We start from the raw sequence: 13,638 nt of genomic DNA on the forward strand, positions 1-13,638 counted from the left end.
GACATATCCAGAGTTCCTTTTCACTTTTCAACATGGCAAAAGAGGGCGGAGTTATGCTCTCCCCTCTGTACATTTGTTTTCAAAATAATTCACTATTCCTGTAACAGAAGGTTAATATAATATGATATGATATACATAATATTAACATGATCAATTAAGTTAATGCCTCGGTCAGTCTTCTAATTATACAAGTTTTCAGTTTTCCGCTGTTGCACCAGTAAATAGCTGTAGAATAAAAATGTTGATTGTATAGCAGGACGTCGGGGTCTCGTTGCATTCAGGGTGAAAGTAACTGACATACTCAGACAATGTCTCAGTTAATCATTCTTCTTCCTTTACACTGCTGAGGAGAAGGTAACTATCCCAAGTCAGCTGATCAGTTCCATTCGCAGAGAACAAGTGCATCCTTCCCATCTATTAGGTCATCCTAATGTCCGTATAAGGACGGGCGAGGAGCTTTGCAGACAGGCAGGTCGGCACATCGCCGCGGGTGCACAGTTCACCGGAGTCACCAGAGAGGAATGTGTGTTAAACATGTCACACTGGACAGGAAGTACATTCCGCGGGGCGAGATAAAACCGGCCGTCAACAGCCTGTTTGTTGTTTGCTGCTTTTGTCCCGGGCCTGTTCCTCTTTATCAGAGGGTCGGAAATGTGTCGCTGTTTCCAGGAGATAAGTCAACACCTGAACCTGAGGTGTGACTGTGCAACCTGAGCCTCAGTGATGTGGTCACATGACCAAGGCACAGTCTTGAGCGTCTCTTTTAATAGAAAAAGTGACCTTTGGACCCACCATGGCTTAAAAAGATGAATTAATTTAGTTGGTATTGTCGGTGGCTCATTCAGCTTCAATTCTCAGATTTTGTTGAGGCTCGTGTTTCCTGTTTATCACTGAAACGCTCCACTGAGGCGGCCAAACATCCAGACCCAGCGCCCCCAGTGGTGCGGATACGTCTGCCCGTGTTCCTCTCTCCTTATCACTGCGATGTGTGATGAATCGTTCTGTCAGTCGCATGAAAGGAAACAATAACAGGAACTGTAAACTTAGAATTCTTCCTGATTGTCACATCAGTATTTGAAATATTATTTATACTGTGCGAGAGTGTGTAATTTCCTTTGTTTTCTCAGGAATGAGTTTTCCCATAGGCTTTGCATTCAGTGTTTAATATAAACTGTCCCGTTTGGTTGTGGAAACTTATTATTTTTGTCGTCATGAGCCAGCAGCCTACGTGGGTTTAGATAATAGTGGACGGCCTGCAGGAGTTGTGATCAACCTTTTGGCTCCTTTATTAGATAACAAACCATTTGAAACTGACATTAATAAAGAGTTAATATGAATTCATATTCAAACAGATTTCATCTTATTTTGAGAATAAATGAGATGGCAGTCTTTCAAAGGAGTCTTTGAAAATTAAGATTTAGTTAAAATTGAGTTAACTCTTCGGTTTTCAAAATGAGACCACTCCCGGATATTGCACTCCAGTTTTTAAGTATTACGACAACCATCTATGTGACGCCTGATATTGTTGCTCTGTAGCACTGCCAAAATTACAAAATAAATCTTAAAATATCGTTTTAATCTCTGTTCAAGGTTACAAAATCCCTCCGTAAATAGCCACGAGTGATAAATGATCTTGAACAATGTGGCAGTCGCATTCCAACAACTACCCCCTTAATTTTCATAATCTCATGTTTTTTTTGTTTTTTCTCATTCCAGGAATCCAAAACGTTCTCTCCCTGTGTTGTGCGGTCCTGACAGAACACAAGGTTTTGTTCCACTCCACTAGTTACCAGCGGCTGGGCGAGGCGTCCCGCGCCCTGGAAGCTCTCATGTTCCCGCTCAAATACAGGTGAGCGTTGTCTGACCCCGGCAGCGCGACACTTTCTCATGTGACTTTCCACTTCCTCCTCGGTCGCTGCTATGCCTCCTGTGGATGATCCGACTGATGATTAACTTTGCTCAACACTGCATTCAGCTCAATAAACAGCTCACAGGACGTCCACTGCATGAGTTCACCCTTCACGTTCACACTTTGTTTAACCTCGTACATGTTGTAACTTTCAAGGGATTTTCCACTCACTCACTCTAAGAATGCCCTTCTTTTATAAGTGGCTTTCATTGGCACGGTGAGCATTTTCTTTTCCAGTTCCAGTTCCATTTTTCCAAAAAAGCCATTAAGGCGATGATCAGGGCGAGCCCATAATGGTCACATGATCAGTAGAGACAGGTCTGCACAGATCATGAAACTTCTCACCTGGCTGGAACACATTTTTAACGTTAACACGATTCATTAGCCATGATACATTAAAGGCTTTTTAACCTCACCACCTTCTTGAGTGCCTCAGATTCCTTCATTCTAAACCTCATCATTCACAAACTGTCATGTAGGCAATGTAATCCTCTAATGTTCCATTTTGTCTGAGGACAGTAATACAAGAGCCAAGGAGACGATGCTCCAATGAGTCATCCCACAGTTAATGTGTATCTTTTAAGAATATAAAAACAATATTGATAGAAGTACAGAATCAATAGAAATTCAGTCATCAATGATACTCTCATGGGTTCATCAGTATTAAAGTAATTGTATCTACGTTGCTCTGCCCTAGTTGCTATTATTCAATGAAACTAGTACAGCCTGAAACTGAAACTTTCAATGTGACCTGCAGCAATTGAGCCGCATTACGTAAAGATGCTGAAGCTGTTCCACCACTGCTTCACAAAGAGCTGATCATCTGAGAACCACACACAGCTACTACCTTTTCTTAATGTCTTAATGTGATTTTACTCATTTAAATTTTCTGATAAAGAACAGTCAAGCACTGCCCTTGTACGTTCTAGGCCTGACATGGGCAAAGTTGGGCCTGCGGGCCGTATTTTGAAACTAACAATTTTGTAGCATTAAATGGCACGTACTTATAGAACTTTGTAGTTTTGCTTTATTTTTGAAGAAATCGTACTTTCTTGGTTCTTGTTGTTCCGGGTTTGAACCCTCGGGGTTGAATGCACTTATTGTAAGTTGCTTTGGATAAAAGCGTCAGCTAAATTAAATTTGCCCGGGAGTGTGGTGCATAGGGCTCGAAAGGGCACATGATCTCACTTCACTTTTTCCCTTTGCCCTGTGAGCCCTTCTGTAAAATGAGAGGATCAAGGAAACGAAAAGTGGACAATGAGTGCCGAGTGTTTAACACGGAGTCGGCAACAAAATACTTTTTCACTGATGTCCAATCGAAGGTTGTATGCCTGATATGCCGAGAAACTGTCGCAGTTTTCATGGAGTACAACATCAGCCGTCACTTTGCTACGAAGCATGCTAACTACGCTAGCAAGCAGTCAACGCAAGAACGGGTGGCTGCAGCTCATAGGTTGGCGACTAATTTACAGACTCAGCAACATTTTTTTCCACAGACAAACTGCGATTAAAGAGTCATCTACCAAGGCATGTTTTTTGGGGGGCATTCGAAATAGCAAAGGCTAGCAAGCCTTTCTCTGAAGGCAGGTTTTTGTTAAATGGCCTTGCAAATAAGTGCTTTGCTACTTGGTTAAGGCCAAATCCTTTCATGTAATGATTTTTCCATGTCATTTATATTAGTTCAGAAAAACACTCCATCCATCTGTTCCTGGCCCGGCCTCGGCTCTGTCAAATTTTAGAACCCATTGTGGCCCGCGAGTCAAAAAGTTTGCCCACCCCTGTTCTAGGCTCTCAGTTGCTCAGGCATCCTTGAATTCTCACCTCTCTCTCTCTCTTCCTAACACACAGCACTTGAACATATTCTGTGTATTCATCATTATGTCCTCATGTGTTCAGTTACCCGTACATCCCTATTCTACCATCGCGGCTGCTGGAGGTCCTGAGCTCGCCCACTCCCTTCATCATCGGCGTGCACTCCATGTTTCAGACTGAAATCCAAGATCTGGTGAGTTGGAACGCGTTGCATGCATCCAGCAATCTCTCTGAGTTGCGTGCAGAACTCGTAGATCATAAATTGTGCTTCCAAACACATGTAAATAATTTAGAAATAATTTAGTTATTTAGAGGCTATTTTGGTAGAAATGATAATGATGCTATATTAGGATATTGTTTTTTTATACTGATGAGGAGAGAAGAAGTTGAAGTTTTGTACACATGTGGATGTGAATAATCTGCCTTTTAACAGGATGTTTATTAAGTTGGTTTTGGATAACATGTTGCACCACACTTTACGACCTCCATCTGCAATCAGACCACCTGACCTGCCGCTGTTCTGTGTCTGTTCACCAGTTGGATGTTATTATTGCTGACCTGGATGGAGGAACAATAAAGATTCCCGAGTGCATCCACTTGTCCCTGCTCCCTGAACCTCTGCTGCACCAAACACAAACTTCCCTTTCCCTGGTAAACACAAACACACACTCATACATGGCACACATGGATTAACACATATGACTGCTTTAGAAGTGAGCAAACCTTAAAAAGTACGTCCTTGTTCAGCCACAGTACATAAATAAACACAAATCTACAGACAGATATTAATAATCCTGACAACTGCTGTTGATATGGTATGTTCTTGCTTTGCTGTCTTATCTGAATTGTCAGAATCAGAATCAGAATGTGATACATTTTCCAAGAAGCGTTGACGAATGTGATGTTGAAATAAATAGTTTACTGGGAAATAAATGTATTTTTTTCAGGTTTTGCATCCTGATCTGGAGATAGCAGACAATGCGTTCCCTCCCCCTCGCACTGCACCCTCAAACCTCAAGTTGTTGGTAAGTCTTCATCGCTTTAACATGCCCTCCTCTTCCTCCTCCTCCTCCTCCTCCTCCTCCTCCTCTTCCTCTTCCTCTCATACATGAAGAGGACATCTTAACCATCATCAAACTAAATATCTTAGTCACTGACTGATTGTAACCCATTACCCCCGAGACAAATAACATGTATGTTGCATAATTTACCCATTAGACTGCATTTGTGGCATAGCTGTTTGATGACTCATGTCTGTGTACATGTGTGTGTGCATGTGTGTGTTCCAGGATAAGGAGGTGAGGGCCGTGTTTCTCAGGCTGTTTGCACAACTCTTCCAGGGCTACAGGTCTTGCCTGCAGCTCATCCGCATCCACTCTGAGCCTGTTATTCATTTTCACAAGGTAAGATAACGACCTAACACAATTCCCACTGTCGAAAGTCAGATTATGCACAGAAATTTTCCAGCTTGTGACCTCAGATTAAACTCTCCTCAGCAAACAAGTTGTTCTGTAAATACCAGACAGATAAACCTGTCAGGGATGTATAGAGAGTGTGTTTGTGTGCATGCATGTGTGAGTGCGCATGTTGTTTTACACGTGTTGTAGAGGCGCCACGACTCCTCAGTGAGGCTCTGCTTTTGTTTATGCGAGCTTGGGACACAGTCCTGTAACCTTGAGCATGGCCCGGCGATGAGCCATATGAAACACATTAGGTTTACATTTTTGTTTTGTGCCAATGGATTTTGTTTGTTCGTGTCTGTTCGTGTTTCCGTGGTAACTCCACAGCACATCATCCTCAAAGTACCCCACATGGATCACATTATAAACAAACGCTCAGCTTAGTTGCCTGGAATTGCTGACTCGAGGCAGCTTGAGTGAACTGTGCTTTATCTCCTCTCCCCACAAGCACAAATAATTACGCGTAAAGTAAATGAATTCGCACATGGTCAGAAAATGGCAAGATTTATTTCACTTTTTCCATACACTGTAGAATCAGTGATTTCAGAAGGAGAAGTTGCAGTGACCGTCCCCACCACAGGGAAACTTTTGTAATCGTATTCTGAAAATGTCTGAAATCACTGTGCTTGTTTTTCAGTCTACAGTTTAATCATATAAACAGGATGACATTTCTTCCACCTGTGTGCGATTGTAACTGCTCTAACTCTGACATTATCCAGACTGCCTTCCTGGGCCAGCGAGGCCTCATTGAGAACGATTTCCTGACCAAGGTTCTGGATGGCATGGCCTTCGCTGGCTTCGTCTCAGAGAGAGGTCCCCCTTACAGAGCCTGTGATCTCTTTGATGAGGTACGGTACCACGACGCTCCGCTTACAGCCGAGCGGCATTAGCCTTCACTCTTGAAGTGGGAGACTTCATACACAGACGTATACTGTCCTAATTCCTACGTGGATAAGAAACTATTTTTATTGAAGTCTAGTCGCATCGAGTCAATCTGTTCATGCTCATCCAGTGACCTGGTTATCAACTATTCAATAAGGTAATTGTTGGTTATTATCATAGGTGTAATGATTCTCCAAGCCACAGTTCAGTTTACCCATTATGAGGGAATTCAAAGATAGTTTATTTGAAGTAACTTAGTTTAAAGATAATAAGATACAATGTGCAATGCTTCCAAATACACAGCTGATCCTAACTTTAAACAGAACAAGAATACCTTTCACCACCTGTCGCCTTAAATTAAAACAAGCCTTATAGCTAAAGATACATCAGAGCTACACGTTGGTGATAGTAACAGGTTTGAAACAAGCCTACACCCTTTTGAAATCACATTTACATCCAATAGATCCAGATTTTTATTTGGATCTGCCCGAAATTGCATAAAACTCAATACCAACCCCCTGAATATGAATTCTTGAGATTAAGTTTCCTAAGTCTGAGAAATGAATGAACATTAAAAAATGTATCATCTTGCAATGTGAAAGAAAGTGAAAAAGAAATCCTGGGTCTGCACTTAAATTGTATTGTTTCTTTCCTGTTCCATATCACATCCTTCCATTAAGTTTGGGAGAGATCCATTTAGTGGTTTTGGGTAATGCTGCTGACTAACAGAAGTTGCATCACAGTTTCTTAGTCAAGTCGTTACACCTCTACTCGCCCTGCAAGAAAACTGTTCATCAGTAAAACCTTGGGATTTGTTCTACTAGATGATGATGATGATGATGATGATGATGATGATGATGATGATGATGATGATGATGATGATGATGATGATGATGATGCACCCATGTAACAGCATATATTACTGTTTGATGTTTTCTTTATTGGTTGTATGTTTTCTAGCTGGTGGCCTTAGACACTGAAAGCTTTATAGAAGTAGAGGTCGGCCCTAACAAGATGCAGAAGCACATCAGGGAACTGTCGGAGCAGCTGTACAGAAACGTAAGTCTTCATGCACAGAGCTGCAACACCTCTTTTCTTCTTCCTGGACAGGGCAGATGTCCTCGCTTTAGCACGCTCTACACGTGTTTTGCTTTATAGCCACTATATTTACAACCGTGTATCCTATTAATGCCCTATTTGCCCTTGATTTACTGTAGGAGAACCCGAACCCCCACATGGCATTCCAGAAAGTGCCTCGGCCGTCAGAGGGATCCCACCTACGCGTGCACCAGGTCCCCTTCCCCCGGCTGGCTGACGAAAAGGTGGAGAAGATGCTGCAGGAGGGTGTGGCTAAACACAGCAGCGCACCTGCTTCTGTACGGCTGGAGAAGAAGTGTGTTGTTCCTGCGGGGCCTGGCGTCGGTAGGGCCAACCTTTTAAACTGGTGGCGTGTTACAAAACATAACCCTCTGCGTCTGCACCATTATGAATATTACCCAAACTATAACCTAACTGTGCCTTTTAATCCGTTATTCGGACCCAGCAGTGATTCCCCTCCTGTCCTGTGCTTTCTGTGTTCCAGTGTCTATTATGGGTAAGAGTGGCTCCGTGTTTAACAGCGCACGCAGGCTGGAGGTGGTGCGGAGCTGCATCTCCTTCATCTTTGACAACAAGACCCTGGAGACTGAACAGGTAATGCACAATGTCTTTCATCAGTGGAGCTAATCAACCCTCTAAACAAGCTCAAGAACTGCAGGCAGCTGCTCTTTGTGTTGCACCACTCCAGCAGCCGCTCTCTCCTCACCTCCATCATCCTAATATCTCCCAGCTGACACCCAAGCACTCACATACAGAGATGGTTAGAGCCGATGCCAAAACACTCTCTGAATCCATGTCGTTATATTGCTAACTTTGCTGAGCAATAACTCCTGTCACATGGGTTTTTTCCTCTAGAAGCATATGTCTTACACAAAAACGTCTGTTCAAGTTTTTCCTTTATTGTGGCCCCAGGTATGTGAAGTCAGAGGTGAACACTCTCCCCAATATGCGTCCAGTATGTTTAAAGTGGGAGGGTTGCCAGTTGCTTTATGTTTCCCCTTGGCTTCGTATAGGAGTTATGTAATCCATTGTGTCCAAATGTAAGAATCCATAGCAAAAACATGATCCAAAAAACACATTTACCAAGTGCATATCTCAGCCAATAAGGGAGAGACAATCTAAAGCTTGAAATGATCCATATATTTTATTGTAAGTGATGCCATGAAGAAGTCACAATGATTTCACAAAATTCAATCATACATTTTCATTGCATGCATTTTCAAAGTATTTCTGAATCAACTATAGACTCGACTTAAAGGTTATAAAGACTTTTTTATTAAATTTGATCATATTCTAATCACTGTGAAGTCAGAAAATGATGTCCCATAGTGTAATGCACTGACATTTGCATCACTATGATGATACATTGTGAAATTGTAATAATACCATATAAAGAATTTGCATTGCCTGATTAGGGTACAAACAGGTTCTCAGGGTCTCACGTGTTGCCCATTTTGTGATCAATCACAAATTGTTGCTTGTCTCATTCATTTTGTTTAAAAGTATCTTCTTCTTTTATTAAAACCCTCCGTGTCTGTGTTCTTCTCAACAGACGCTGCCGGCTGCACTGCGCGCACTGAAAGGCAAAGCAGCTCGCCAGTGTCTGACTGAAGAACTGAGTCTTCATGTGCAGCAGAACCGAGCCATACTGGACCACCAGCAGTTTGACTACATCATTCGTATGATTAACTGCGCCCTCCAGGTGAGGAACAGACAGAACACAAGTCACAGACACACCTCTTGCATCCATACTGAAGAGAGTCCATGCAGCTAAAGATTTATAATATTACAATAGTTTCAAGATATTGATGTAGAATCAGTCAATTAATCATAATTTACTGAAGATTAACTTTAGATTAGTTCTTAAGATTAGTTCTTTTCAGATTAGAGTCATTTCTGTCTTTGTCAACTCGGCTTCATTATGTGACATAATATGACAAATCTGTCAGTGTTTTAATCTTGGGCTCAAGACAATCGTGAGACATTTATGACATTTGGTCACTTAAATAATAATAATTCTAATTAAATAATAATAATAAATAGTAGTACATTAAACACTGAGGGAACTACATCACACTGATTGATTTCAAGACTCTTCATCAAAAACTACTTGCAAAGAAAATATTAGGGAGAAAACAACATCATCACTAGAATCAGTTTCTGACCTCAAACACATAAAGCAACATTCATTGAAATTGCACCATACATCAGAAACTGCATGTTGTCAAAATTATATAGCATATATTTATATATACTTTAGTCCATAGGTAAGGTCTGCAGATGTTTTTCTTTTAGGCTTCATCGACACACGTGACCAAAACTGATCATAGGAATCAACTTATAACATTTCCCCCTTTTTTATTTAATTTGACCCAAAAAATATCTAATGACAAAATTCACTGTACAGTAGTACGTGTCTAGATCAATATGCAAATGTTTTAGTGCTCTACCCCAAATTCTCAGTAGATGCCATTTTTTATGAGCCGTATCTGGTTCTAATAGAGCAAATAGCGATGTTTAAGTGGGGCAGTAGTGCACATAACCTAAGAGGCTCAAGCCGAACCCTTTCTCGTCCACATTTTTTATATCTTTATTCTCAAGTTTGTCTCTGTGTACATCAACCTGGCAGCGTGTCAGCGCGTCTTGTGTTGTGTGTTGCTCTCTGTTCATCAGATAGTGTGTTTGTCTCTTCCTGGTCCTCATGCCTCGGCTACTTGTCAGAGTGAGTAAGTAATGTGTTTTTGCGCAGCTCATAAAGAGTCAGTGAGGCTTCACTCAGCCCGAGCAGCCGGATCTTTATTGGTAGTTCCTCAGGTTTTACTGCCTTGAATCAGCCCCCTTCCATGGATTTAAAATATTTTAAGGAGTCCTCACAGAGTGCAACTTTTATGGAGCGACTTCGCATTCCAGTGATTCTTTTTATTTTTCCCCTTGATGAAAAAAAAAGGTAATTAATCCCACAGTCTCCCCGGGCCAGGGACATGCAAGGTCGTCTGACGGGATATTTGACGTGTCCACAATTACACAACAGGTCAAAATGAACTTAAGTGCAGCTTTCATGACTTTGGCCAATATAATGTCTTCTTTTGGTTTACTACCTAAATGAATCAAAGTAATTTATGCCTCACTACGTAAGCAGGGTAACGTGAAATAGAAGAACTGTTGCATCATCACTTTTATGCTGCACAATCTTCATTTCCAGGAGCAGAGATGAACAATGCCAGTAGTTTGTCAGTGATGTGAATCGGTTGAAAAGCCAAAAAGCCACCAATCCTTCTTCTGCATGACCTCTTGAATCAGGACTTGAGTTATATTCCAGTCTGAGTTGACGTGAAGCTGCGTGCTGTTTTGATGTACAATTGTTGTGGTGCTATCTGGTAGCCAGGCAGTCTTTTTTGCACTGAAATGAGATCCTGATGTGTGAGCTTTTGTTGGAACCAATGCGTGATTAGGGTGTTTTTCCCCCAGTTGTTTCAAAGCAGGACATGAGATGATTGTTAACAAAATGATGATCAGTAGAGTGAACCCCTGCAGAATGCACTGAGGAGATTAATATGGAATGCATGAGTCTAGTTGGAGTGATACAGCTCTTCTTGAGTCGAGGACAGATTCTGAGAAAAAACTGGTAATTGTCTCGCACATCTGGAAATACAGATGTAGTCTGTACTTTATCTACTGTTTTCAACACAAGCTTATAAAACCCACACTTTTGATTTGATCCGTTCATAATAAGAGAAGGCGACAGAGGTCTGCCTCACTTGTAACATAGACTGAAATCTATATATGTTATTACCATATTGATGTAGTTTTAAAGACTAACTTGTCTCTTCTGGCCCGCTGCTGAAAAACCAATCAGCCACACATGGGGAGAGAAGCAGTCATGTCACAGATGGAGAAGAGACTTGATGTGGAGTGCACTTTAGTTAACTGCAGCATGGGGTACGACATAGTCAGCCTTTCTCTCATTTGTCTTTATTCTTTTTAGATTTTATTGTGTATTGTTTGTCTTTATTTTTTTCTTGCTTGAACATGAAAGGCGACCAGTTGTTCCTGGCTTTCATTTCTTAGTCTCAGTTGACTTGTGAGGGATTTGTCTCCGACAAGCTGTGAAAGGAATATAAATAGTAAATTGCACGGCCAGTAATTACTGTCATACTCTGCACTCTGCCCTTTCTTTCTACGCCCGGCCACATAAGAGACCCGAAACGATATTAACACAGGGAGTGAAGAAGTTGTGCATGTGGTTGTGTGGGTGTGTGTGCGTGTTAGAGATCCTTCAGTGCCTAACAAGCCAAAGTGACCTATTCTTTCAAAAATGCTGCTTGCTCTTTGTACAATGACAGCATGATACCTCATTTGGATTTCTGGAATACATGTTGATGTGACACAGTAATTCGCAATGACATCATCAATAAGAGGCCAGTTGCAACATTTATTGTTTGTTGAAAGTCAACTTCAGGCTGAATGACATTTCTGTTGTCTGGTTGCAATCAGGGTTTTCTGCCAAAAGAAGATTTTGCAGGCGAGCCGAGCCGAAGGAAGTGGTACGAAAACTGTGCAATAGGTCAAAGGTTACAACATTTGAGTCAGATGGTACTGTGCCGTGTCAGTGATTGTTAATTTGTTTTTCATTCTTCACATTTTTTATGATTCGCAAAACAATGTCAAGACATCCTCTGGAATGAGTTAACATGGACCAAAAGTTTACACTGACGCATTTTTTCCTGTTTAAACATCTGTTGTAATCCTTATCTGTTTCTCTGCCACGCACAGTAACAGCAATCATTAAGGCATTTGAGTTAATTGCACATTTACTTGTGCATGTACACGTGCGTGTGTGCCTGAGTGCCTGTGTGTGTGTGTGTGTGTGTGTGTGTATGTGTGTGCGCCTGTGTGTTTGTGTGTGTGGGGTGCTCCCGATTTTAGAAGTAAACGTTGCGCAAGCCATGTGGGGGAACGAGCCCTGCTGTGGATGTATCCTGGCATCCCAACCATTTCCTGTCAGATAGGATTATGAGCCCTCTGTGCTCTGCTCTCAGGGCCGAGGGCCTCATGATGGTGCTCAAAAACACACTGAATGGCAGTTCACTGCGAGGAGAGGGGGAACGGGGCGGGAGGTCCATGGGAAGTGGCCGCAACCGCATGGAGTTAATGCATTCTGCACGATCCCGGAGCTTGATGCGGAACAGTAATGTGCAGCGGCTGCAGGATACGAAAACACTGGAAAAGTACATGGACCTTAATGTGACTGTCCTGTCTGAGCTGATGGACGAGAGCCCCTACCAACTTGAGCCCATGTCCCCGCTGGAGCCTGAGGGCTGCCCGCTGGAGTTCAGTCACTGTGCACATCTCCTTTAATAGTGAATACGTGACTTTGATACATTTTTTCATTATTTAGATCATAAATTAGTTTTTTGCTGTGAGAACATGGCCCCTGTCGGCCTTGATCTTCTTGATGGAGTGCCTTTGCGTAATATGGTCACTGGGAATCTGTACTCAGGATCATTCCCATGGTCGGATAACGTTCCCTAAGATGTACATGCATCCGTATGTCCAGGTAAACATCTGCGTTAATCAGATTTCATGCTTTCACTGTGGAAAATCTGTTTGTTGCTCATCCTGACATCCCAAAGTTATATATGTGGCTTATTCCTCTTTCTATAGCCGCAATTAACTCAAACAGTTTTGTTTTTCTATGTCCATAAGCACTCGTCCCTGTCAGCTCTTTGCTCAGTTTTCCTGGAAAGCACTAATGTCCATGAAACCCACAGGAAGCTCTTGTTTGTTCACATCCTCCAGAGTTTGTGTGTCACATGTTCGAGCTTCTTGTTTTTGCTCTGTGCATACGTGTCTGACGCAGAGCGGCTGTGTTAGTCATCATAGACCATCGCTCAAGGATGAGGGAAAGAAGTGGTGGTACGTACAGTAGATAATGGGAGGAAAGGAAGACGGCAGGGTGTCCGTGCAAACAAACACGGGGCTTTGCAACAACCTACCATCCCTCCATTCCAGAAATCCTGAATAAGAGAACATAAATGCACCATGCGGAGCCGTTTCTGCTCAATCCCAATGATCGAGTCCTAAAGCACTACAGATCGCTCTGCTCCACTTCTTTCACTTTTCATTCAGTCTAATCTCGCGCCTGCTCCAGATTCGGTTTCTTATCAGTTCCTCTTTGTTAGTTGACCTCCCAAGCTTTTGAGCTGTCACTTAGCCTCTCTGTCTGCTTACAGGAGATTAAGGTGGAGGTTTGCAGGTGATAATAAGTGGGGTTTAAGTAAACCTGATCATGTCACTTTACCTGAGATACGACGTGTTGAAACAAGCCCTTGACGTGTTCGTAATCTGAAGCACGCAGAAAAGGTCTGAGTCATACGTTGCTGGTCCAGAAACCCTACTACATGCATTACTGTACTTCACCCGTGACTTTGGTGTTTTGTTGGATTGTTGGATACTACTTGCATGTGCAAATTTCCA

General features: G+C 42.2%; 1 protein-coding gene across 1 annotated transcript in view; it reads left to right on the top strand.

Moving 5' to 3' along the window:
- The window catches only part of sbf2 (SET binding factor 2), a 94,080-nt gene that overhangs the window by 40,515 nt on the left and 39,927 nt on the right, over nucleotides 1-13,638 (top strand). Inside the window, exons 7-16 of the mRNA XM_061068372.1 lie at nucleotides 1,717-1,849; nucleotides 3,806-3,914; nucleotides 4,259-4,372; nucleotides 4,669-4,746; nucleotides 5,011-5,124; nucleotides 5,901-6,029; nucleotides 7,024-7,122; nucleotides 7,281-7,485; nucleotides 7,646-7,755; nucleotides 8,714-8,863. Of these exons, the coding sequence (XP_060924355.1) occupies nucleotides 1,717-1,849; nucleotides 3,806-3,914; nucleotides 4,259-4,372; nucleotides 4,669-4,746; nucleotides 5,011-5,124; nucleotides 5,901-6,029; nucleotides 7,024-7,122; nucleotides 7,281-7,485; nucleotides 7,646-7,755; nucleotides 8,714-8,863 (1,241 nt within the window). The remainder of the gene's footprint in view (nucleotides 1-1,716; nucleotides 1,850-3,805; nucleotides 3,915-4,258; nucleotides 4,373-4,668; nucleotides 4,747-5,010; nucleotides 5,125-5,900; nucleotides 6,030-7,023; nucleotides 7,123-7,280; nucleotides 7,486-7,645; nucleotides 7,756-8,713; nucleotides 8,864-13,638) is intronic.

Source organism: Limanda limanda, chromosome 3, assembly GCF_963576545.1.
Source record: "Limanda limanda chromosome 3, fLimLim1.1, whole genome shotgun sequence".
NCBI lineage: Eukaryota > Metazoa > Chordata > Actinopteri > Pleuronectiformes > Pleuronectidae > Limanda > Limanda limanda.